Below are 25,260 nucleotides of genomic sequence, written 5' to 3'. Positions count from 1 at the left end.
GTGCATATTTTTTCTTAGGTTTCTAAATTAACCTCTTATAAAAGGCTTAAGGAAAATTCTGAATTAAAGAAGGGAATGCCTATATAAAATAAACTAACAGTCATTCTGTCTTGAAAATAAAATCCACAATTCTAAAAGGCAAAATTGACATATATTCCCAGATCCTAAATGTTTGGTCTTATAGGGGGAAAAAAACCATACCTTGAAGTAGGCACAGAGGAGTTTCACATGACACCAATAAGGTATTTACTGTATAAATTGTACCACTAGACAAATACAGCTACACGAAATAATCTGAGTAAGTCAAACAGCCATCAAAGCATCTCACACATTCATTATAATTCACTCTTTCACACTAGTTTATATACACTGAGTAAGTCATTAAATATTGCACTTATTGGCCCATGAACCCTCAATTCTGAGGTGTTGAAAAATAGAAAACAAATCTATTTTTATAACATATTTCATGCAACATTTAAGACATTTCAGTTCCACAAACACCATTAAGTAGTTGTACATTTGGACAGTTCAACGGCATCACATCACGTCTGACATTAACAATATATTAACAGGAATTACAGGAAGTTTTCATTCAGCACATATCCTAGGGATGATGAGACAATGCATGGAAAACCATCATACTGAAACAGCAAACAACCCCCAGATTTCACTTTTATGAGGCATATGGAACCACTAGACAGATGTAATTTATGCTCACGTCCCTGAAAGGCCAGGTGTCTGTGGCTCATGTACCATCTGCACGTTTAAGAATGGCATTCATGAACCTAAGCAACCTCTAGTGCCAAATAATATGACCATGGAAACATTTCCATTAAGAAATAAAGCCACAACCAACTCTCAGTTGTCCACAATGAAGGAAAGTATGAACACAGGTGAATGAAATACACAGGTACCCCCGCCCCCCAACCTCATTTCAGCAAGTAATGACCAGTTGAAACTCTACCACTAACTGTACTGATGGGAGGTAAATGGTGAAACTTGAGTCTCATTTCCTGTTCTTGGTCCTGTCACTCTGTGAGGATAGTGCTTTAAAAAACTGAAATGATAAAAAATCAGGAAGTAGAAAAGAGAATTGTAAATAGAAGCTCAATTTGTCCACTAGCTACATGGTCTGATCTTAATACTCGAGCTCTGATAGAGGCTTTGAAGTAATTTCTTTTCTTTAGAAGGTTTGCAAAATATATTCTCTCTATCCTCCCCTTTTAATGGGAATTAATTCTCTGCACAGATGCGAATCAAATCAGTGTGAAGAATCTATTTTGTAGACCTTTTTAAGGGAAATGCCAGTTACAGCTGTTGGAGCATAGTAAAAGCTCCCTTTTCCCTAGCACTGAGAAAGCACCATATATGGAAATTTTCCTTCATAGAAAAGGTATCCGTGTTTGAGTGTGTGTGTGCTGGGAGGGGCAACACTATCTGTGTGGCCCAAGTGTAAATATTTTAATCTCCTTAAGGGAAGTATTTGACTAGAGTGTCAAGCATTCCTGTAAAGGTTTTTAAGAAAAAAACATTTATTTATGAAACAACAATAGGTGGATATATTTTAAATAAATTCTCTAGACCTGTTTTTGTCCCCTTAGAGGATATTGTATTTTTAGAACCTGGAACCCTTTAGGTGCACTGTAGAGATAATCAAGATGCTTTTTTTTCCTGGTTATAAACTTCATCTTTTACCCAGTTTCCCCAATTTGTTTCAGAATATAAAACAGGTTTATGTCTTTCACTGGCTTTGATCAAAAATTTACCTAAAATATAAAGGAATCTAAAAAGCTGACCCTGATGTTTCAGTTGATCAGAAAGACTTCACCATTTTACTGGCAGACCCCTAAAACAGGTATTATACACATATGGGCAAAGCCAAGCAGAGCTGGAGTGGCTGCATCTTCTAGGGGGTGATTAGAAAGGCCACATGGGTCTAGTTGCTCACATGGCAGCCTGACATGGCACACTGAGTGAGTACACACACAAAGGAACAAAGAGTTCTAGCTACCAGTCATGCAAACTATAATTTAGAGAGAGAGAGAGCATTCTTCAGACAGAAAGGTCACCTCCCAAGTATGCCGTGCCAAAAATTCCTGATGGAGCATTCCAATAGTATATGAAAATTATTAAACACTTTTTGACCTAGAAGGGTTTTAATCATGACTTTAAGATTTATCTTAGTATTTCACATGCAGCTGCTACCTCAGCCTTGGGATAGCTTGGTAGAGTCTGGATACATTTTTAATATAGTCCCACAGATGCCACACAGTTGACTGAAGGATGGCACAGTATATCCTCACTGAGCACAAAGAGACACATTGGATAAAGCACATCAAAATGAGCCACTGATTACCGACTACCACGCTCCAAAATTAATGTAGCTTCATGGAAGTTCAGTTAACAATAGACTGTATTTTACTTTAAAACAAGAACATTATATCCCTGAAAGTCTATCCTCAGCATAGATGTAGTTAAAATTGGAAGTTTAAATTAGTTCCTGAAAGATAACCAATGTGCTGAACCAAAGAGCTGTTATTAATCTAGATAAGAGTTAAGTAGGTGAAATACATATTTGTTTGTTGAGTATATAGATGTCTTGCATAATTGCGGTTGTAGTGGAATTTATAGTTCACATTTAACATAACGCTGCAGCTTTCTGCAACAACCAAAGACATCATCATAGTTCCCATTCCAAATAAAAATCTTAGCACTTATTTACTAGGCGGGCAAAGGGATAATGATTTTAAGTTAACCTAAAGAGGTGGTTAGAAGTTCATCAAGGCAGTGGAGGTTGCTCAGCGGGGGCAGTGGCAATGAACTAATTCACTGTCTTAAAGCAATTCTTCTTATAAGCCCATAGATAAAATGCTAACTTGTAAACTGCCATCTTAGGACTTAAGAAACTTTATGCACCTTCTACATCCACTCACATCCCCGAAAGCTGAAATGCGGGTCCACTAAATGGCTGTTTAGAAGAAATAATTTCCAGTCCAATTTTTCATTTACATTTAGAACGGAAAGGAATGTCCCCAAACCAAAGCTCTTGGAAGTATCTGCTCAAAACAATCAAGGTTTGATTATAAAAGTAATCGGAGGGATGGGGTGATGAGGAGAAGGGTGACAGAGGAAGAGAAATTTGTTCTTGAAACACTAATTGAGTTGCATCAAAGACAAAAGATGGATGTCTACAATTTACACAGTAACACAAACATACACTTTGTAAGATGTCTTTGTTCTTTTGAATACAAATTTAGTTAGGCCATTAGTAAAAATGATCTGTGGTTATTTAAGCTGTTGGCAGACAGAATATGGGAGGTATTGTATGCATGTGTGTGCGTATACACATTTGTGTGCATGATGGCCTAAAGGGTGAAAACACTTGGAACCACAGTGTTATAAATAATATAGCTTGATGCCAATAGAAGTTTACTTAGTTAATCCTAGGCTGGTTCTTCTTTTGCCAAACTTGATTTTAAAACCAGGATCTCTTGATGAGATTAGGAATAGAGAATTTCTCTCTCTTTCCATGTGCTTTACAGCAGGAGCATAGGTGCTCAATTCATTGAGCTCTGTGACAATCCTTTTTGGAAGCGTCTCACTTAGTGAAGTTCACACTGGGGTAGGGGCTTCAGAACTGAGAATCAATTAGTAAGCCTCTACTTCCATTGAGGTTTGGAAAATAGAAATTAATTATTGGATGTCCCTTGTCACTGACACCTGGGCCATTCTTGCATTATGCTTCCCTGACTGGCATACAGTAGCTCAAGTCTGGTATGTTTGACATTGTGTAGGTGGGTACTTGGCTTAGGTCTTCTGGTTCTAGAGCCATTTAATTTCAATGGCAATTAGCTCTTCAGGGAAGGAGTTTACAAGAGGGCAAAACTCAACTTTCTTTCCAATTTTCTACCCTCTCTGATTTTGCTTTCCATTTTACAATAATATGCATATCAACGTCCTTCTGAAAAAGCCATCTGAGACATCATATTTAGGTCCTTGACATCTGTACGTATGTATGTGAGATCATGTCTGAGAGAGGATGGGAAGGTCTTCCTGATTCTATTGCTTCATATTAGATTGTAAAAGTCAGCTTAACAGCTATATCATTTAACATGGCCATTTTCTAGACCATGTTAAAGAAATATTACAATATCATGCAAACAGGTTTCTTTTGGAAACAAATCTGCTTTGATGGCCCCTGCCTTCTCTTTCTTCCCTTCACTTTAATTTCTGTGATTTTTGAAGCTAGTTGCCCCATTAAAATCTAGTACGGCATTAATGTCTTCTTGCCTTCACTAGGCTAAGGTCTACCTTGCAGAGTGCGAAAGTGAAAATTTATTGCCAATTAGTGGATCTTAAGCTAAGAAGATGAGAAATAATAAGAATGTGGATATGCTTAAGACATCCCAAATGCTTTCTCCTGTAATTTTCATCTTCTAACTTACTAGTAATGTATGTGACCTAGTTCCCTGACTTGCAGGCATTTAATTCTCCAGAGATCTCTTTAGATATGCATCTTTCCCTATCAATATCCTTGCTCAAAAATCTTGCACTCAATAGTTTCATGGGAAGTGTCTCTATTTTTGAAAAGAGAAATAAATCTTTAACATGATCACCAAAAAAGGGGAAAGTTCACTTAATGGAACTGCCCTTCCAAATATGCCAATGTGTGCCTGCTGACTTAAAGTTCTAGCTGTAAACAATGCTGGGTGGTGATACAGATGCTGTCTCTCTTTTCAGCCCTCACTTAGAATCGCTGGTGGGATTGGTTTGCTTGTTAATCATGTATGGTCTTCAGAATATCCAGGAGAAAGAGTCTCTAGGAGAAAGAATCTGGGTGTTCAAACGGTTTCCTTTCTCCTCTGAAATTGCTTATGGCATCCTAAGGTTTTTCTGTAACTCTCAGCTCCAAAGAGTGGTCTCTGAGTAACTTAAGCATGTTTAAAGGCTTACAGAATGGGGATATGCCTTAAAGGTATAAATACTTGGATTGAAAAAGATTAGAGATGATAATTGTCTTTTCCTCAATCTGAGAGCCATGGAGATACTGTTTAAATGACTTCTGGCCAGGTAAAAGAACCTAGGGAGATGCGAACAGAAGGCAATGTTTGGGGAAGCAAGCCTACATCCCATGGGAAGAGGGGCTCTAACAAGCTTCAACTTAACCTCTGTTCCAAGAGTTGGTGATGGTTCCAGAAAGTCGTGGTGGTATATGTCATGGGGGGAGCTCAGGCCTTGGAATCCCACTGCTACTCATATCCTTCTTGGTTAAGACGCTTGTTACATAACACATTCAGCAGATAACCTCTGTCTGTCAGTGCCCTCAAATATTCAGAATGTTGGGTGGTGCAGTCTTGGGTTAGGTATTCCTTATTTAAACATCTAAACTAAGACTACGGTTAAAATCTACTTCCAGTCAGGTAAATATTAATCTCTTGGTAAATTTGCAAGGGCCTTAAACAATATTTCAATTTCTTTATAGTCAATGGTCTTCTCAGGTATAGTAACACTGAAAAATAGATACCTTTCCTGAGCAGTACACCAACCAGATCCATGACAGTCTCCCTAATCATGAGTAACATTTCCACTTGATTTTCGATTGAGAGTAAAGCAAATAAGGTCTCCTGAGATCTCGCCCTGCTCACACCACACACGCAACCAATTTCTTGGTTATCATCCCTACAAGTGAATAGCATAATTTGAACCCGTAGCCCAAAACTCAGCTGTACTGAAATTATAATCAGAGGTCCCAGCAGTAGCTTAATCTAAGAAACCCGAAACCAAAAGAGCCTAGAAGACAAATAACAAATCACATGCAAACATCAGATGTTTATAGATGGATAGTCCTTACAAAGTTAAGATCACATATTTGCCACTTATTAACACCGGAAATCTCCCCGGAATTGAATGCATGTTCGAGCCACAGACATCAAAGATTTCCCTCAAATAATTATTAGGCAGTATAAATGAAGGCTAATTGACCATTTATAAATGCTATTTTTAGCAACCAACCCCTGTGGAGCTGCCTGTACCGGGACACTAACAGCCACAGTTGGGCTGAGGTGGGGGAGGGGTTTCCCTGAGCCTCGTGTTCTGCTTTGCGGCAGTGATGGCTGGATCTGTCTCCAAACTCTCGGACATTTTGTCGCAGATGATATCCACGAGGCGCTCAAATGTCTGCTTCACATTAACGTTATCCTTGGCACTTGTTTCAAAAAACTCAAAACCTGGAAGAAGCACAGAGAAACACAGCTTGGTCACTTCATACTTCTGCTGAAATTAAATGGGACATGGTGATGGTAGGACGGCAGTGGCTGGTAGGTTTGGTTTGGGTGGGAGATGAGAGGCAGGATGAGGCGCCATTTGAACAAATGCTACCGTCTTGCTATCCATTAACAAGAGTTATAAAGTGGAATTAGTGATGTTCACATCTTATTTTTCTCTAGACAAAAAAAAAAAAAAAAAAAAAAAATGCCTTGGCTAGAGTTAGTAAGGACGACATGAAGAATCCTTGACACAGTCTGTCTCTGCCATCTCTTCCTACAACCCCTGGATCAGCATGCAGCCTCTTCTAATCTTTTCTAGGTCTGTGGTTATTTGGCTTTTTTTTTTCTTTCCTCATTTCAGATTCTACCAAAGTTATTAATTTTCATTTTTTCTTTAACTTGAGGCTTAGAAGACTTCATGTTCATATTCTGCTGTGAAAGGGACTCCCAAACTCCAACATAATGCAGCTCTAACTTTTTCCATGTCTGTCCTACTGCTGCCTAGTAGAGCGTTTGAGGGTAGGCCTTTGGTAAATTTCCAGTGTTTAACTGGACATAAGGTGGCACTAAAGAATCATTGGATTTACCCTAGGCGTGCTTCAACCTCCTTTAGGAAATTTGAGTGGTGTTAGCCTAACAGCCCTCCGGGTCTTTGTATACCATTGCAGCTAGCTACTGGTGCTGATTTTTCCATATCTTCTGTTATCTGTGAGCAGCAATGTTTTATCAACATCTGGGAAAGGACACGATACATTTCAAATAAGCTGCCAGAAGTGCAAGAGGTTACAAAAAAATGCAGTGACAGTTTCACGCGTTGACTGATGTGTCACTGTACCTGGATAGAAGCAGCCTTAGTACGCTGTTCTGTACACAGCCTTGTCACTCTATTGTTTGCATTCACATTCCACCGGCTGAGCTTGCCAGTCAGTTGCCATGACAACCTCCCCACTAGGCCAGCCAGAGATTGCTCTGGTCCATCCAGGGGATGTTGATTTAGGATGTATTGGGTTGAACACAGAAATGCTGTCCTAATCCATTCTGAATTTTACACCCTATAAATCCTTCTGGTTACATCTGGCCCTATCTCTGAGGAACCACATGGATTCAGAATGATTAAATCATGTGATTTCATCCCAGCTCCTGGGGCCAAAAGAGAAAAAAATGGATTAATACTTTGAATCCATGTCAAAATCGCTCTCATGAGCTAGAAATACTTATTTTCTTAAGCAGTATTGAAGATAAACAACAAAAAGCAATTTTCGTTAGAAAATTTAAATTTAAATTAAAAATTTCAATTTTAATTAGAAATTTTTAGAAAATTTAAATTTAAATTAAAAATTTCAATTTTAATTAGAAATTAAAATTTCTAATTTAGTTAAGATAGATGACTATATCTGAGCTCGAATTTCTTTAGTTACTGTATTCTATTGTTAAAATCCGAGCGAGTAACCACAGGATTTGAGCTGAAGGAGCGAGCATGAGTTAAGCCAGGTTCTATAAAATAGCAGTGAATATTTCAAGCCCTCTTTGCCTTGTATTTCCCTTTCATTTGTCTCTCTGGATAGTGTTTATACAGGTCTCTTAAATTCCTCATTTCTTTCTTTACAGAAAATGCTATCTGGCGTTAACAGAATTCTCTTTTCTAATGTTTGCAGTCTAAAGGACTATATCATTCACCTTTCAACAATTTGATCCAGATTTTGGAAAGCGCAATTGCTTAGATACTTGCCTAGATGTCAGAACTATTTGCATCCTTGTGGGGATTTTCTCAGTGTTAACAGGAGGGTGCTTTAAGTCACAAGATACCAAAACCCCACTGAAATCAGGATCCCTAGATGAGATTTGTGACAAATTACGGGATTTTCTCCAAAGGTTTCATTTTTCTCTCATCTCTTCTGCTGACACATCTTTTATTTATTAGCATGATTTGGGGGAAGGCACTGAACTTGAAGGGTATCATAAAAGATTTGGCCATTGTAAAACCACAGTAATCCATGCAAACCTTTATTAAATGTGATTCTTTTAATCTGGGCTTTGAGACACACAGTGTTGCTGGTGTACAACTTGAGGTCAGTAAAATGATCCTTGAGCCCAGGAGCCAGAATGCTCTGTGTCTTGACCTTAACCTGGAACCCCAGGAAGAGAACACCGTATTATAACAGCCCTCCATTTATCCAGCATGGATGGAGAAGGAACTGCCATAATGTGGTGAGAGGGATGGATTGTCAGGTAGGAGATTTAGCCATAGGAGCAATACTTACTGGCTTTGTGACCATGGGAAAGTCATGTTTTTATTCTTATGTTCCTTATTTATGACATTTGTCTTACATTAGGCTCAAATGAGAAAATATATGGAAAAGTGCCAAGCAAACCAGAAAATGCTATTATATAATAATTATATAATTAAATAATGCTATTATTATAACAATAATAGTAAGAAACTAACATTTGGGTGGTTACTGTAGAACAGGTACTATTTAAAACACTGTATCTGTAAGGTAGGTGCCAATATTTTCTCCAGATTATTGATAAAGGAAATAGAGGCACAAAATGGCTGAGTACTTTGCTCATTTACTTGATCAGCCAGTAATGGCAAAGCTGGCATTGGAACTAAACCTGAACACTCTCTGCCTCCTTCAGATACTCTGCAGAGCCTACTGTTTGGTTCCAGTTGAATTGGAAGTTCTATGTTAAGTAATACAACAAATTTTCATCAATTTACATAGTTAGAGAGTGATTAACTAGATTTAACACTCCAGGTGAAACATATGAAACATTTTTTCTTAATGATTCCAGAGGTACTCTGGTATTTTGTGCTGCTTAAGGTTCATCAAGGTGGCCATCAGGACGGCTGTATGTCTATAGAGAAATATGTGAAAGGTTCTGGAAATTAGGCCTCCTCTCATTGACCACATGTGCTGTTTGTCATAAAATGGGATATTCAGGATCAAACTCAACATCATTATTTTAGCATATGGTTGTTTGGATTCAGGGCAAAGCAAGTTTACTGTGCAATAAATGATTCTCCATCCAGGGGAATCAGTATCTTCATCCAAGCAACTCTATGTGCGACCACACTCCACACCTATGCGTGTCCATGGTGTTTAAAGCTCATGGACTAAATTGTAACCACAAATTCAAACACTTCAGCCTTTATTCTTCTATTGAGTCATCGTTGGGTTTTATGGCCATTACCTCCCAATGTATCATACTAACTTCAACTATAGCGGCATGACCTTGTTCTTAGAAATATTTAACCTCCCACTCATACACATGAACATCAGTGGAAAGCCAGCACTTCAGTCAGTGATCCCTAGGAAACAGTCTTTTTCATAAAACTTTGAAGATCATTTCCAATTTACTAGGTAGGACAGTGTGATTCGGCAGATCAAATAAGTAGCCCAAGGTCACAGAGCAAGCTGATTGTGAAGGGTGACAGAGATCTCCTAATAAATAGGTTACTGACTTAGCCTACAGCCTTGGACACCTGTCCCTCAGACTCTATCATCCACTATTAATAATTGCAGCATACACGTTTTCATTAACAAATCAGTGAACACTTTCAATTAATCACAGAAACACTGATCATCCATTCTAATTTCTCTCTGGCACAGACAGCACTGTTCCCAAGCTGGATTAGCCTTGCACCATGTTTCAGAACATCTTCTTTTTAAAAAAATTTATTGGACTATAAGTTGATTTACAATGTTGTGTTAGTTTCAGGTGTACAGCAAAGTGATTCAGTTATGCACATACATACATTCATTCTTTTTCAGATTATTTTCCCATATAAATTATTAAGAATATTAAGTAGAGTTCTTGCTGGTTATCTATTTTATATAGCGTAGTGTGTATATGTTAATCCCAAACTCCTGATTTATCCGCTGCCACCGTGTTTCCCCTTTGGTAACCATGTTTGTTTTTGAAATCTGTGAGTCTGTTTCTGTTTTGTAAATAATTTCATTTGTATTTTTTTAGATTCCACATATAAGTAATATCAATAGATATTTGTCTTTCTCTAAGTGTCTTACTTAGTATAATAATCTCTAGATCCATCCATGTTGCTGCAAATGGCATTATTTCATTCTTTTTTATGGCTGAGTAATATTCTACTGTATATATGTATCACATCTTCTTTATCCATTCCTCTGTCGACGGACAATTAGTTGCTTCCATGTCTTAGCTATTGTAAATAGTGCTGCAATGAACATTGGGGTGCATGTATCTTTTCAAATTATGGTTTTCTCTGGAAAAAACCCAGGAGTGGGATTGCTAGCTCATATGGCAGCTCTATTTTTAGTTTTTTAAGGAACCTCCATACTGTTCTCCATAACAGTTGTACCAATTTGCATTCCCACCAACAGTCTAGGAGGGTTCCCTTTTCTCCACATCCTCTCCAGCATTTATTGTTTGTAGATATTTTGATGTTGGCCATTCTGATCATTGTGAGGTGACACCTCTTTGTAGGTTTGATTTGCATTTCTCTAATAATTAGTGATGTTGAGCATCTTTTCATGTGCTTTTTGGCCATCTGTATGTCTTCTTTGGAGAAATGTCTATTTAGATCATCTGTCCATTTTGGGACTGGGTTTTTAGTTTTTTGATATAGAGCTGCATGAGCTGTTTGTATATTTTGGAGATTAATCCCTTGCTGGTTGCTTCATTCGCAAATATCTTCTCCCATTCTGTGGGTTGTCTTTTTGTCTTGTTTATGGTTTTCTTTGCTGTGCAAAAGCTTTTAAGTTTCATTGGGTCCCATTTGTTTATTTTTGTTTTAATTTTCATTAGGAGGTGGATCCAAAAAGATACTGCTGTGATTTATGTCAAAGAGTGTTCTGCCTGTCTTCCTCTAAGAGTTTTATAGTGTCCAGCCTTACATTTAGGTCTTTAATCCATTTTGAGTGTATTTTTGTGTATGGTGTTAGATAGTGTTCTAATATCATTCATTTACGTGTAGCTGTCAAGTTTTCCCAGCATCACTTATTGAAAAGATTGGCTTTTCTCCATTGTATATTCTTGCCTCCTTTGTTGTAGATTAATTGACCATAGATGCAAGGGTCTATTTCTGAGCTTTCTATCCTGGTCCATTGACACAGCAATTTGTCTTTGCACCAGTACCATACTGCTTTTTTTTTTTTTCTAATTTTATTTATTATTTTGGCTGCGTTGGGTCTTTGTTGCTGTGCGTGGGCTTTTCTCTAGTTGCGGAGAGTGGGGACTACTCTTCATTGTTATGTGTGGGCTTCTCATTGCTGGGGCTTCTCTTGTTATGGAGCATGGGCTCTAGGTGTGCAGGCTTCAGTAGTTGTGGCGCACAGGCTTAGTTGCCCCATGGCATGTGGGATATTCCTGGACCAGGGATTGAACCTGTGTCCCCTGCATTGGCAGGCGGATTCTTAACCACTGTGCCACCAGGGAAGTCAATACCATACTGTTTTGATTACTGTAGCATTATAGTATAGTCTGAAGTCAGGGAACCTGATTTCTCCAGCTCAGTTTTTCATTCTCAAGAATGCTTTGGCTATTTGGGGCTTTTTGTGTTTCCATACAAATTTTAAGATTTTTTGTTCTAGATCTGCAAAAAATGCCATTGGTAATTTGATAGGAATTGCATTGAATTGGTAGATTGCAGTGGGTAGTATAGTCATTTTGACAATATTGATTCTTCCAATCCAGGAACATGGTGTGTCTTTCCATCTGTTTGTCTTCAATTTCTTTCATCAGCATATTACAGTTTTCAGAGTACAAGTCTTTTGCCTCCTTAGGTAGTTTTAGTCCTAGGTATTTTATTCTTTTTGATGTGATGATAAATGGGATTGTTTCCTTAATTTCTCTTTCTGATCTTCCATTGTTAGTGTATATAAATGCAAGAAATTCCAGTGTATTAATTTTGTATCCTGCCGCTTTACCGAATTCATTGATGAGCCCTAGTAGTTTGCTGGTAGCATCTTTAGGATTTTCTATGTATAGTATCATGTCTTCTGCAAGCAGTTGTACTACTTTTCCAATTTGGATTCCTTTTATTTCTTTTTCTTCTCTGATTGATATGGCTAGAACTTCCAAAACTATGTTGAATAAAAGTGGTGAGAGTGGGCATTCTTGTCTTGTTCCTGATCTTAGAGGAAATGCTTTCAGTTTCTCACCATTGAGAATGATGTTTGCTGTGGGTTTGTCATATGTGGCCTTTATTAGGTTGAGGTAGGTTCCCTCTATGCCCACTTTCTGGAGAGGTTTTATCATAAATGGGTGTTGAATTTTGTCAAGAGCTTTTTCTGCACCTACTGAGATGATCATATGGTTTTTCTCCTTCTGTTTGTTAATATGGCGTATCATATTGATTGATTTGCATATATTGAAGAATCCTTGCATCCCTGGGATAAATCACACTTGATCATGATGTATGATCCTTTTAATGTGTTGCTGGATTTGGTTTGCTAGTATTTTTATTGAGGATTTTTGCATCTATGTTCATCAGTGACATTGCCCTGTAATTTTCTTTTTTTGTGGTATCTTCATCTGGTTTTGGTATCAGGGTGATGGTAACCTCAAAGAATGAGCTTGGGAGTGTTCCTTCCTCTTCAATTATTTGGAAGAGTTTGAGAAGGATAGGTGTTAGTTCTTCTCTAAATGTTTGACAGAATTTGCCTGAGAAGCCCTCTGGTACTGGGCTTTTGGAAGATTTTTAATCACAGTTTCAATTTCAGTGCTTGTGAGATGGGTCTGTTCACATTTTCTGTTTCTTCCTGGTTCAGTCTTAGAAGGTTGTACCTTTCTAAGAATTTGTTCATCTCTTCTAGGTTGTCCATTTTATTGGCATATAGTTGTTTGTAGTAGTTCTTATGATACTTTGTATATCTGTGGTGTCAATTGTATCTTCTTTTTCATTTTTAATTTTTTAACATCTTTACTGGAGTATGATTACTTTACAATGGTGTGTTAGTTTCTGCTGTATAACAAAGAGAATCAGCTATACGTATACATATATCCCCATATCCCCTCCCTCCTGCATTTCCCTTCCACCCTCCCTATCCCACCCCTCTAGGTGGTCACACAGCACCGAATTGATCTCCTTGTGCGATGTAGCTACTTCCCACTACTATCTATTTGATATTTGGTAGTGTATATATGTCCATGTCACTTTGTCCCAGCTTACCCTTTCCCCTCCCAGTGTCCTCAAGTCCATTCTCTATATCTGCTTCTTTATTCCTGTCCTGCCCCTAGGTTCTTCAGAACCATTTATTATTTTTTTTAGATTCCATATATATATGTTAGCATATGGTATTTATTTTTCTCTTTCTGACTTACTTCACTCTGTATGACCGTCTCTAGGTCCATCCACTTCACTACAAATAACTCAATTTCATTTCTTTTTATGGCTGAGTAATATTCCATCATATATATGTGCCACATCTTCTTTATCCATTCATCTGTTGATGGACACTTAGGTTGCTTCCATGTCCTGGCTATTGTAAATAGAGGTGCAATGAACATTGTGGTACATGACTTTTTTGGAATATGGTTTTCTCAGGGTAGATGCCCAGTAGTGCGATTGCTGGGTGTTATGGTAGTTCTATTTTTACTTTTTAAAGGAACCTCCATGCTGTTCTCCATAGTGGCTGTATCAATTTACATTCTCACCAACAGTGCAAGAGGGTTCCCTTTCCTCCACACCCTCTCCAGCATTTATTGTTTGTAGATTTTTTGATGATGGCCATTCTGGCTGGTATGAGGTGACACCTCATTGTAGTTTTGTTTTGCATTTCTCTAATGATTAGTGATATTGAGCATCCTTTCATTTGTTTGTTGGTAATCTTTATATCTTCTTTGGAGAAATGTCTTTTTAGGTCTTCTGCCCATTTTTGGATTGGGTTGTTTGTTTTTTTGATATTGAGCTGCATGAGCTGCTTGTATATTTTGGAGATTAATCCTTTGTCAGTTGCTTCGTTTGCAAATATTTTCTCCCATTCTGAGGGTTATCTTTTCATCTTGTTTATGGTTTCCTTTGGTTTCCTTTGCTGTGCAAAAGCTTTTAAGTTTCACTAGGTCCCATTTGTTTATTTTTGTTTTTATTTCCATTTCTCTAGGAGGTGGGTCAAAAAGGATCCTGTTGTGATTTATGTCATAAAGTGTTCTGCCTATGTTTTCCTCTAAGAGTTTTTTAGTGTCTGGCCTTACATTTAGGTCTTTAATCCATTTTGAGTTTATTTTTGGGTATGGTGTTAGGGAGTGTTCTAATTTCATTCTTTTACATGTAGCTGTCCAGTTTTCCCAGCACCAGTTACTGAAGAGGCTGCCTTTTCTCCATTGTATATTCTTGATTCCTTTATCAAAGATAAGGTGACCATATGTGTGTGGGTTTATCTCTGGGCTTTCTATCCTGTTCCAGTGATCTATATTTCTGTTTTTGTGCCAGTACTATACTGTCTTGATTACTGTAGCTTTGTAGTATAGTCTGAAGTCAGGGAGCCTCATTCCTCCAGCTCTGTTTTACATTCTCAAGATTGCTTTGGCTATCAGGATCTTTTGTATTTCCATACAAATTGTGAATTTTTTTTTTCTAGTTCTGTGAAAAATGCCATTGGTAGTTTGATAGGGATTGCATTGAATGTGTAGATTGCTTTGGGTAGTACATTCATTTTCACAATGTTGATTCTTCCAATCCAAGAACATGGTATATCTCTCCATCTGTTTCTATCATTTTTAATTTCTTTCATCAGTGTCTTATAGTTTTTGCATACAGGTCTTTCGTCTCTTTAGGTAGGTTTGTTCCTAGGTATTTTATTCTTTTTGATGCAGTGGTAAATGGGAGTGTTTCCTTAATTTCTCTTTCAGATTTTTCATCATTAGTGTATAGGAATGCAAGAGATTTCTGTGCATTAATTTTGCATCCTGCTACTTTACCAAATTCATTGATTAGCTCTAGGAGTTTTCTGGTAGCATCTTTAGGATTCTCTATGTATAGTATCATGTCATCTGCAAACCGTGACAGTTTTACTTCTTCTTTTCCAATTTGTATTCCTTTTATTTCTTTTTCTTCTCTGATTGCTGTGCGTAAAACTTCCAAAAATATGTTGAATAACAGTGGTGAGAGTGGCAACCTTGTCTTGTTCCTGATGTTAGAGGAAATGGTTTCTCTTTTTCACCATCGAGAACAATGTTGGTTGTGGGTTTGTCATATATGGCCTTTATTATGTTGAGGAAAGTTCCCTCTATGCCTACTTTCTGGAGGATTTTTATCATAAATGGTGTTGAATTTTGCCAAAAGCTTTCTCTGCATCTACTGAGATGATCATATGTTTTTTCTCCTTCAATTTGTTAATATGGTTTATCACATTGATTGATTTGCATATATTAAGAATCCTTGCATTCCTGGGATAAACCCCACTTGATCATGGTGTATGATCCTTTTAATGTGCTGTTGGATTCTATTTGCTAGCATTTTGTTGAGGATGTTTGCATCTATGTTAATCAGTGATACTGGCCTGTTGTTTTTTTTTGTGATACCTTTTTCTGGTTTTGGTATCAAGGTGATGGTGGCCTCATAGAATGAGTTTGGGAGAATTCCTCCCTCTGCTATATTTTGGAAGAGTTTGAGAAGGATAGGTGTTAGCTCTTCTCTAAATGTTTGATATAATTCACCTGTGAAACCATGTGGTCCTGGGCTTTTGTTTGTTGGAAGGTTTTTAATCACAGTTTCAATTTCAGTGCTTGTGATTGGTCTGTTCATATTTTCTATTTCTTCCTGGTTCAGTCTCGAAAGGTTGTGCTTTTCTCAGAATTTGTCCATTTCTTCCAGGTTGTCCATTTTATTGGCATATAGTTGCTTGTAGTAATCTCTCATGATTCTTTGTATTTCTGCAGTGTCAGTTGTTACTTCTCCTTTTTCATTTGTAATTCTAATTCTATTTAGAATTCTAATTCTAATTCTTCTCCTTTTTCATTTCTAATTCTAATTCTATTTGAGTCTTCTCCCTTTTTTTCTTGATGAATCTGGCTAATGGTTTATCAATTTTGTTTATCTTCTCAAACAACGAGCTTTTAGTCTTATTGATCTTTGCTATTGTTGTCTTCATTTCTTTTTTATTTTTTCTGATCTGATCTTTATGATTTCTTTCCTTCTGCTAACTTTGGGGTTCTTTTGTTCTTCTTTCTCTAATTGCTTTAGGTGTAAGATTAAGTTGTTTATTTGAGATTTTTCTTGTTTCTTGAGGTAGTGTTGTATTGCTATAAACATCCTCCTTAGAACTGCTTTTGCTGCATCCTATAGGTTTTGGGTTATTTTGTTTTCATTGTCATTTGTTTCTAGGTAATTTTTGATTTCCTCTTTGATTTCTTCAGTGATCTCTTGGTTATTTAGTAGTGTATTGTTTAGCCTCCATGTGTATGTATTTTTTACAGATTTTTTCCTTTAATTGATATCTAGTCTCATAATGTTGTGGTTGGAAAAGATACTTGATACGATTTCAATTTTCTTAAATTTATCAAGGCTTCGTTTGTGTCCCAAGATATGATCTATCCTGGAGAATGTTCCATGAGCACTTGAGAAGTGTATTCTGTTGCATTTGGATGGAATGTCCTACAAATATCAATTAAGTCCATCTTGTTTAATGTGTCATTTAAAGCTTGTGTTTCATTATTTACTTTCATTTTGGATGATCTGTCTATTGGTGAAACTGGAGTGTTAAAGTCCCCTACTATGACTGTGTTACTGTTGATTTCCCCTTTTATGGCTTTTTAGCATTTTCCTTATGTATTGAGGTGCTCCTATGTTGGGTGCATAAATATTTACAATTGTTATATCTTCTTTTTGGATTGATCCCTTGATCGTTATGTAGTGTCCTTCTTTGTCTCTTGTAATAGTCATTATTTTAAAGTCTATTTTGTCTGATATGAGAACTGCTACTCCAGCATTCTTTTGATTTCCATTTGCATGGAATATCTTTTTCCATCACCTCACTTTCAGTCTGTATGTGTCTGTAGGTCTGAAGTGGGTCTCTTGTAGAAAGGATATGTATGGGTCTTGTTTTTGTATCCATTCATCCAGTCTATGTTTTTTGGTTGGAGCATTTAATCCACTTACATTTAAGGTAATTATTGATATGTATGTTCCTATTACCATTTTCTTAATTGTTTTGGGATTGTTATTTTAGGTCTTTTCTTTCTCTTGTGTTTCCTGCCTAGAGAAGTTCCTTTAGCCTGTGTTGTAAAGCTGGTTTGGTGGTGCTGAATTCTCTTAGCTTTTGCTTGTCTGTAAAGGTTTTAATTTCTCCATCAAATCTGAATGAGATCCTTGCTGGGTTGAGTAATCTTGGTTGTAGGTTTTCCCTTTCATCACTTTCAATATGTCCTGCCACTCCTTTCTGGCTTGCAGAGTTTCTGCTGAAAGATCAAGTGTTAGCCTTATGTGGATTCCCTTGTATGTTATTTGTCACTCTTCCCTTCCTGCTTTTAATACTTTTTCTTTGTAGTTAATTTTTGATAGTTTGATTAATATGTGTCTTGGCATGTTTCTCCTTGGATTTATCCTGCATGGGAAAATCTGTGCTTCCTGGGCTTTATTTCCTTTCCCATATTAGGGAAGTTTTCAACTATAACCTCTTCAAATATTTTTTCAGTCCCTTTCTTTTTCTCTTCTTCTTCTGGACGCCTATAATTCAAATGTTGGTGCACTTAATGTTTTCCAAGAGGTGTCTGAGACTGTCCTCAATTCTTTTCATTCTTTTTTCTTTATTGTGTTCTACAGCAGTTATTTCCACTATTTTATCTTCCAGATCACTTATCTGTTCTTCTGCATCAGTTATTCTGCTATTGATTCCTTCTAGAGAATTTTAAATTTCATTTATTGTGTTGTTCATCATTGTTTGCTCTTTAGTTCTTCGAGGTCCTTGTTAGATGTTTCTTATATTTTCTCCATTTTATTTCCAAGTTTTTGGATCACTGTTGCTATCATTACTATGAATTCTTTTTCAGGTAGACTGCCTATTTCCCATTCATTTGTTTGGTCTGGTGGGTTTTTACCTTGCTCCTTCATCTGCTGTGTGTTTCTCTGTCTTCTCATTTGCTTAACTTACTGTGTTTGGGGTCTCTTTTCACAGGCTGCAGGTTCGTAGTTCCCATTGTTTTTGGTGTCTGCCACCAGTTGGTAAAGTTGGTTCAGTGGGTTGTGTAGGCTTCCTGGTGGAGGGGACTGGTGCCTGTGTTCTGTTTCCTGTCTTTCTGGCAGTCAGGGCTACATCTGGAGGTGTGTTTTGGGGTGTCTGTGAACTTAGTATGATTTTAGGCAGCCTCTCTGCTAATGGGTGGCATTGTGTTCTGTCTTGCTAGTTGTTTGGCATGGGATGTCCAGCACTGGAGCTTGCTGGTCGTTGAGTGGAGGTGGGTCTTAGTGTTAAGAGAGAGATCTCTGGGAGAGCTCTTGCTGATTGATATTATGAGGTACCGGGAGGTCTCTTCTGGACCAATGTCCTGAACTCAGCTCTCTCACCTCAGAGGCTCAGGCCTGACATCCAGCCAGAGCACCAAGACCCTGTCAGCCACACAGCCAGGTATGTGGGGAGTTTCTTGCCTTTTGGGAAGTCTGAGGTCTCTGTCAGTGTTCAGTAGGTGTTCTGTAGGAGCTGTTCCACATGTAGATGTATTTTTGATGTATTTGTGTAGAGGGAGTTGATCTCCACGTCTTACTCCTCTGCCATCTTGAAGGTCCTCCCTCATTTCTATTTTTATTGATTTGAGCCTTCTTTTTTCCTTGATGAGTCTGGCAAAAGGTTTATTGATTTTGTTTGTCTTTCTAAAGAACCAGCCTTCACTGATCTTTTCTACTCTTTTCTTCATTTCTATTTCATTTTTTTTTTTGCTCTGATCTTTATGATTTTTCCTTCTACTAACTTTGGGTTTTGTTTGTTCTTCTTTCTCTAGTTGTTTTAGATGTAAGGTTAGGTTGAGATTTTTCTTGTTTCCTGAGGTGAGGTTGTATTGCTATAAACTTCCCTTTTAGAACTGCTTTTTTGCTGCCTCTGATAGGTTTTGGATCATCATGTTTTCATTGTCATCTGTCTCTAGGTATGTTTTTGATTTCCTCTGATTTCTTGAGTGATCCATTGGTTATTTAGTAGCATATTGTTTAGCCTCCATGTGTTTGTGTTTGTGTTACAGTTTCTTTTTCCTGTAATTGATTTCTAATCTCATAGGGTTGTGATTGGGAAAGATGCTTGATATGATTTCAATTTTCTTAAATTCATCAAGGCTTGATTTGTGGCCCAAGTTATGATCTATCATGAAGAATGTTTCATGTGCACCTGAAAAGAATGTGTATTCTGTTGCATTTGGATGGAATGTTCTACATATATTAAGTCCATCTGGTCTAATGTGTCAGTAAGGAAACCCAGGACTTAAATGATTTTCTGTCTGGATGGTTTGTCCATTGATGGAGGTGAGGTGTTAAAATCCCCCACTACTATTGTGTTACTGTTGATTTCTCCCCTTATGGCTATTAGCATTTGCCTTATATATTGAGGTGCTCCTATGTTGGGTGCATACATATTTACAATTGTTATATCTTCTTCCTGGATTGACCCATTGATCATTATGTAGTGTCCTTTGTGTCTTACAACAGTCTTAATTTTATAGTCTATTTTGTCTGATATGAGTATTGCTACTCCAGCTTTCTTTTGATTTCCATTTGCATGGAATATCTTTTTCCATCCCCTCACTTTCAGTCTGTTTGTGCCCCTCAGTCTGAAGTGAGTCTCTTGTAGACAGTATATATACAGGTCTTCTTTTTATATCCCTTCAGCCAGTCTATGCTTTGATTGGAGCATTTAATCCATTTACATTTAAGGTAATTACTGATATGTATGTTCTTATTGCTATTTTGTCAATTGTTTTGGTAAGTCTTTTTTCTTCCAGTACCCTTTTGTTCTCTTGTGATTTGATGACTATCTTTAGTGTTAGGTTTGGATTCCTTTTTCTCTTGTGTGTATGTATCTATTGTATATTTTTGGTTTGCAGTTCCCAAGAGGTTTTGATATAGCAGTCTATATATAAACAAGAGTGTTTTAAGTTACTGGTCTCTTAATTTCCATTGCATTTCCCATATCCTGCATTTGTACTCTCCTCTTCTGACGAATGCTGGGTTTGATATCCTATTTTTGTGTGGATGATTTCCTACCTTTACTGTATGTTTGCCTTTACTGGTGAGCTTTCCCATTTGTAATTTTCTTGTTTCTAATTATGGCCTTTATTTTCCCCACCTAGAGAAGGTCCCTTAGCATTTGTTGTTAGGCTGGTGTGGTGGTGCTGAATTCTCTTAGCTTTTGCTTGTCTATAAAGCTTTTGAGTTCTCTGCTGAGTCTGAATGAGAGTCTTGCTGGGTAGAGTATTCTTGTTTGTAGGTTTTCCCCTTTCATTACTTTAAATATATCATGCCACTCCCTTCTGGCTTACACAGTTTCTGATGATAACTTTATGTGGAGTCCCTTGTGTGTTGCTTTTACTATTTTCTCTTTGTTTTTAATTTTTGTCAGTTTGATTAGAATGTGTCTTGGTATTCCTCCTTGGGTTTATCTTGTATGGGACTCTCTACACTTCCTGGACTTCTGTGAGTGTTTCTTTTCACATGTTAGGGAAGTTTTCAGCTATAATCTCTTCAAATATTTTCTCAGGCCCTTTCTCTCTCTCTTCTCCTTTTGGGATCCCTATAATGTAAATGATGGTGCATTTAATGTTGTCCCAGGGTGAGGCAGCAGAGAGGTGGTACAAACCAGATTTCACTCTTCTGCCCAAGGGATGTGAGCCTACACCCTAACATCATACCAGTAGAGGTCTACCTGCAGTAGAATCACCTGAGGTACTTAAACTTCACCCCAGACATACTGAACTGGAATTGTGAGGAGGAGAAGTGTCTTGAATATGCCCTTTAACTAGCTCCTTCCTTAGGTGGTTTCTTATGCACACAAAAGGTTAAGATTCACTAGCCTCTCTACACCCATGTTCATTACAGCATCATTCACAATAGCCAAAAGGTGGAAGCTAACCCTAGTATCAATCAACTGATGAATGGATAAACAAAATGTGATATATACATACACTGGACTATTATTCAGCCTTAAAAGAAATTCTGACAGACACATGCTACAACATGTGTGAATCTTGAAATCATGCAATGTGAAATAAACCAGTCACAAAAATGTCAAATTCAGAGAGACTGAAGGTGGACAGCCAGAGTCTGGGGGAGGGAAAAACAGTTGTCAAGAGTTTCACTTTTGCAAGATGTTCTGGGGATTGGTTGCAAAACAAAGTGAATACATGCTGAACTGTTCACTTAACATAAAATTTACCATGTTAGCCATTTTTATGTGTATTTTACCAAAATTAAAAAAAAACCTTAGTGATAAATGCCTCTATTAAGATACAAGAAGAATCTCAAACTTAATACCTCAAGAAACTAGAAAAAGAAGAGAGAACAAACAAAGCCCAAAGTTAGCAGAAGGAAGGAATTGACAAGGATCAGAGTTGAAATGAATGAAGTAGCAACAAACAAAAAAGTAATAGCTGGTTCTCAGAAAAGATAAGCAAAATTGACAAACCCATAGCTAGACTCTCCAAGAAAAAAGAGAACTCAAACCAGAAATGAAAGAAGAGACATTACCACAGCAATACAGAGGTTCATAAGAGACTGCCATGAATAATTATATGCCAACAAATTGGACAACTTATGTTTCTAGGAATTTTTCCAAGCTGGAATCATGAAGAAATAATCTGAACAGAACAATTACTAGTAAGGAAACTGGATCAGTCATCAAAAACCTCTCAAAAAATAAAAGCCCAGGACCAGATGGCTTCACTGGTGAATTCTAGCAAAGAAGAATTAATAGCAACACTTCATTTTATGATATCAGCATTATCCAGATGCCAAAACAAGGACACAACAAGAAAAGAAAATTACACATCAATATCCCTAAAGAACAAATCTTCAACAAAATATTAGCAAACCAAATTCAACAATACATTAAAAGAAGTTTATACACCATGATTAAGTGGGCTATATTCCAGGGATGCAAGGATGATTCAACATGATATACCACATGAACAAAATGAAGGATAAAAATCATGATCATCTCAATAGGTGCAGAAAAAGCATTTAACAAAATTCAGCAACGATGTATGATAAAAAAACTCTCACAGAGGGACTGTACTTCAACATAATGAAGGCCATATATGCCCAGCCCACAGCTAACATCATACTCAATGGTGAAAAGCTGAAAGCTTTTCCTCTAAGATCAAGGAACAAGGCAGAAATACCATCTCTTGCCACTTTGATTCACCATTGTAGAGGAAGTTTTAGTCAGAGAAATCAGGCAAGAAAAGGAAATAAAAGGCATCCAAATTGGAAAGGAAGGAGTAAAACTGTCACTACCTGCAGATGACATATTAAGTATAGAAAACCCTAAAGACTCCATCACAAAACTGTAGAACTAATAAACAAATTCAGTAAAGTTTCAGGATACAAAATCAATTACAAAAATCTGTTTTGTTTCTATTCACTAATAACAAATAATCAGAGAAATTTTTAAAAATCCCATTTTCAATTACATTAAAAAAGAATAAAATAAATTTAACCTAGGTGGTGAAAGATATGTATACTGAACTGCAAGACATTAATGAAAAAAATTGAAGATACAAATAAATGAAAAGATAGATAGTTCATGCTCATAGATTGGAAGAGTATTGTTAAAATGTCCATACTACCCAAAGGAATCTACAGATTCAATGAAATCCCTATCAAAATTCCAATGGCTCTTTTCACAGAAATAGAATAAACAATCCTAAATTTTATATGAAACCACACAATACACCCCAAATAGTCAAAGCAATCTTGAGCAAGAACAAAGCTAGAGATAACATGCTCCCTGATTTCAAACTATATTATGAAGCTATAGTAATCAAAACAGTATTTTGTGGCATAAAAACAGACACACAGATCAGTGGAAAAGAGAGCCCAGGAAGAACCATGTAGAGGTGGTCAATTAATTTATAACAAAGGAGCCAAAAATATACAATGGAGAAAGGACAGTCTCTTTAATAAGTGGTGATGAGAAAACTGTACAACCACATGGAGAAGAATAAGACTGGATCACTAACTTAGACCATACACAAAAATTAACTCAAAATGGATAAATGATTGAATGTAAGACCTAAAACTATAAAACTCCTAGAAGAAAACATGAGCAGTAAACTTCTTGATAATGGTCTTGGTGATGATATTTTAGATCTGACTCTAAAAGCAAGGGCAACAAAAACAAACAAGTGGGACTACATCAAATTAAAAAGCTTCTAAGGAAACCATCAACAGAATTAAAAGGTAACCTACATATATCAATAGCAAAACACAAAACAAAACACTCTAATTAATGAGCAGAGGATCTAAACAGACATTTTTCTGATGAAGACAAACAGGTGGCCAAGAGGTACATGAAAAGATGCTCAACATCACTAATCAGGGAAATGCAAATCAAAACCACAATGAGACATCACCTCACACCTGTCAGACTGGCTATTATCAAAAACAAAATAAGTGTTGGCAAGAATGTGGAGAAAAGGGAACCCTTGTGTACTGTTGGTGGGAATGTAAATTGGTGCAGCCACTGTGGAAAGCAGAATGGAGTTCCTAAAAAAATTCAAAATAGAAGTACTGTATGATCCAGCAATTCCACTTTGGTTGTTTATCTGAAGAGACCAAACAATAACTGGAAAAAACATATGCACCCTCATGTTTATAGCAGCATTATTTACAATAGCTAAGACATGGAAACAACCTAAGAGTACACAGATTGGGTGAATGAATTTAAAAAATGTGATATATGTGTATATACACATGTGTGTGTGTGTATATATATATATATATACACACACACACACACACACACACACACACACAAAATAGAACATTATTCAGCCATATAAAGATGAAATCTTGCCATTTGCAACAACATGGATAGAACTTGACTTATTTCACTCAGCATAATGCCTTCAAACAGAGAAAGACAAATGCTGTATGATCTAATTTATATGTAAAACAAAAAGATTAAGCTCAGAGATACAGAGAACAGATTGGTGGCTGCCAGAGGTGGGGTTGGCAGGGTAGGCAAAATGGGGGATCAAAGAGTACAAACTTCCAGTTACAAAAGATTTACTATCCTTATACATTGCTGATGGGAGTGTAAAATGATGCAGTTTCTTTGGAAAACATTCTGACAGTTTCTCAAATAGTTAAAACATACTTACTGTATGACCCAGCAATTCCACTTCTAGGTACATTACCATGAGAAATGAAAACAAACGTCCACACAAATCTTACACAGAGATGTTTATAATAGCAATAGTTATAATAAACAAAAAGAAACAGCTTGAGTGTCCATCAACTGCTGAATGGATAAATAAGATATGGAATATGCATATAATGGAATATCTTTCAGCTGTAAACTACTGATACAGGCTACAATGTAGATAAACCTTGAAAACATGTTAAGTGAAAGAAGTCAGACAAAAAAGGACTACATAGTATATGATTCCATTTATATGACATGTCCAAAACAGGCAAATCTATAGAGTCAGGAGAAATAGGAAGTAGACAGTAATGAGCATAGCGTTTCTTCCTGGGGTGATGAAAATTGATTGTGGTAAATGTTGCACAGCTTTGTGAATATACTAAGAACCACTGAATTGAACACTCTAAATGGGTGAATTGCATGGTATGTGAATTAGATCTCAATAAGGTGTATGTATATATGTATTTATTAAGGATCACTGTTTTAAATGAATGAGAATGTATGTTGTCCAGAAGAGATCTCTCCAGAAGGAATCTCCATGCCCTACTGGGGGAACCATTCCACCGATAAAGGATTCTGTCAATCAGAAAATATCACCTCATGCCCAACACAAACTTTTCAAACAGGTATTTGTCCATTGTTTTTGCTCTAGCCTCAGTGGAGGTGAC

The 25,260-nt window shown here is 36.9% G+C and overlaps 1 protein-coding gene across 2 annotated transcripts in view; it reads right to left on the bottom strand.

Moving 5' to 3' along the window:
• Positions 1-231: 231 nt before the first annotated feature.
• Positions 232-25,260, bottom strand: part of RAB3C (RAB3C, member RAS oncogene family) — a 301,062-nt gene continuing 276,033 nt past the window's right edge. For both annotated transcript variants that reach the window (XM_007176087.2, XM_007176086.3), the window contains exon 5: positions 232-6,227. In XM_007176087.2, coding sequence (XP_007176149.1) covers positions 6,040-6,227 — 188 coding nt within the window. In that variant the 3' untranslated portion in view covers positions 232-6,039. The remainder of the gene's footprint in view (positions 6,228-25,260) is intronic.

Source organism: Balaenoptera acutorostrata, chromosome 2 (assembly GCF_949987535.1).
Source record: "Balaenoptera acutorostrata chromosome 2, mBalAcu1.1, whole genome shotgun sequence".
NCBI lineage: Eukaryota > Metazoa > Chordata > Mammalia > Artiodactyla > Balaenopteridae > Balaenoptera > Balaenoptera acutorostrata.
Note: the sequence above shows the minus strand (reverse complement) of the source record. Positions and strands in the feature narration are given on the sequence as shown.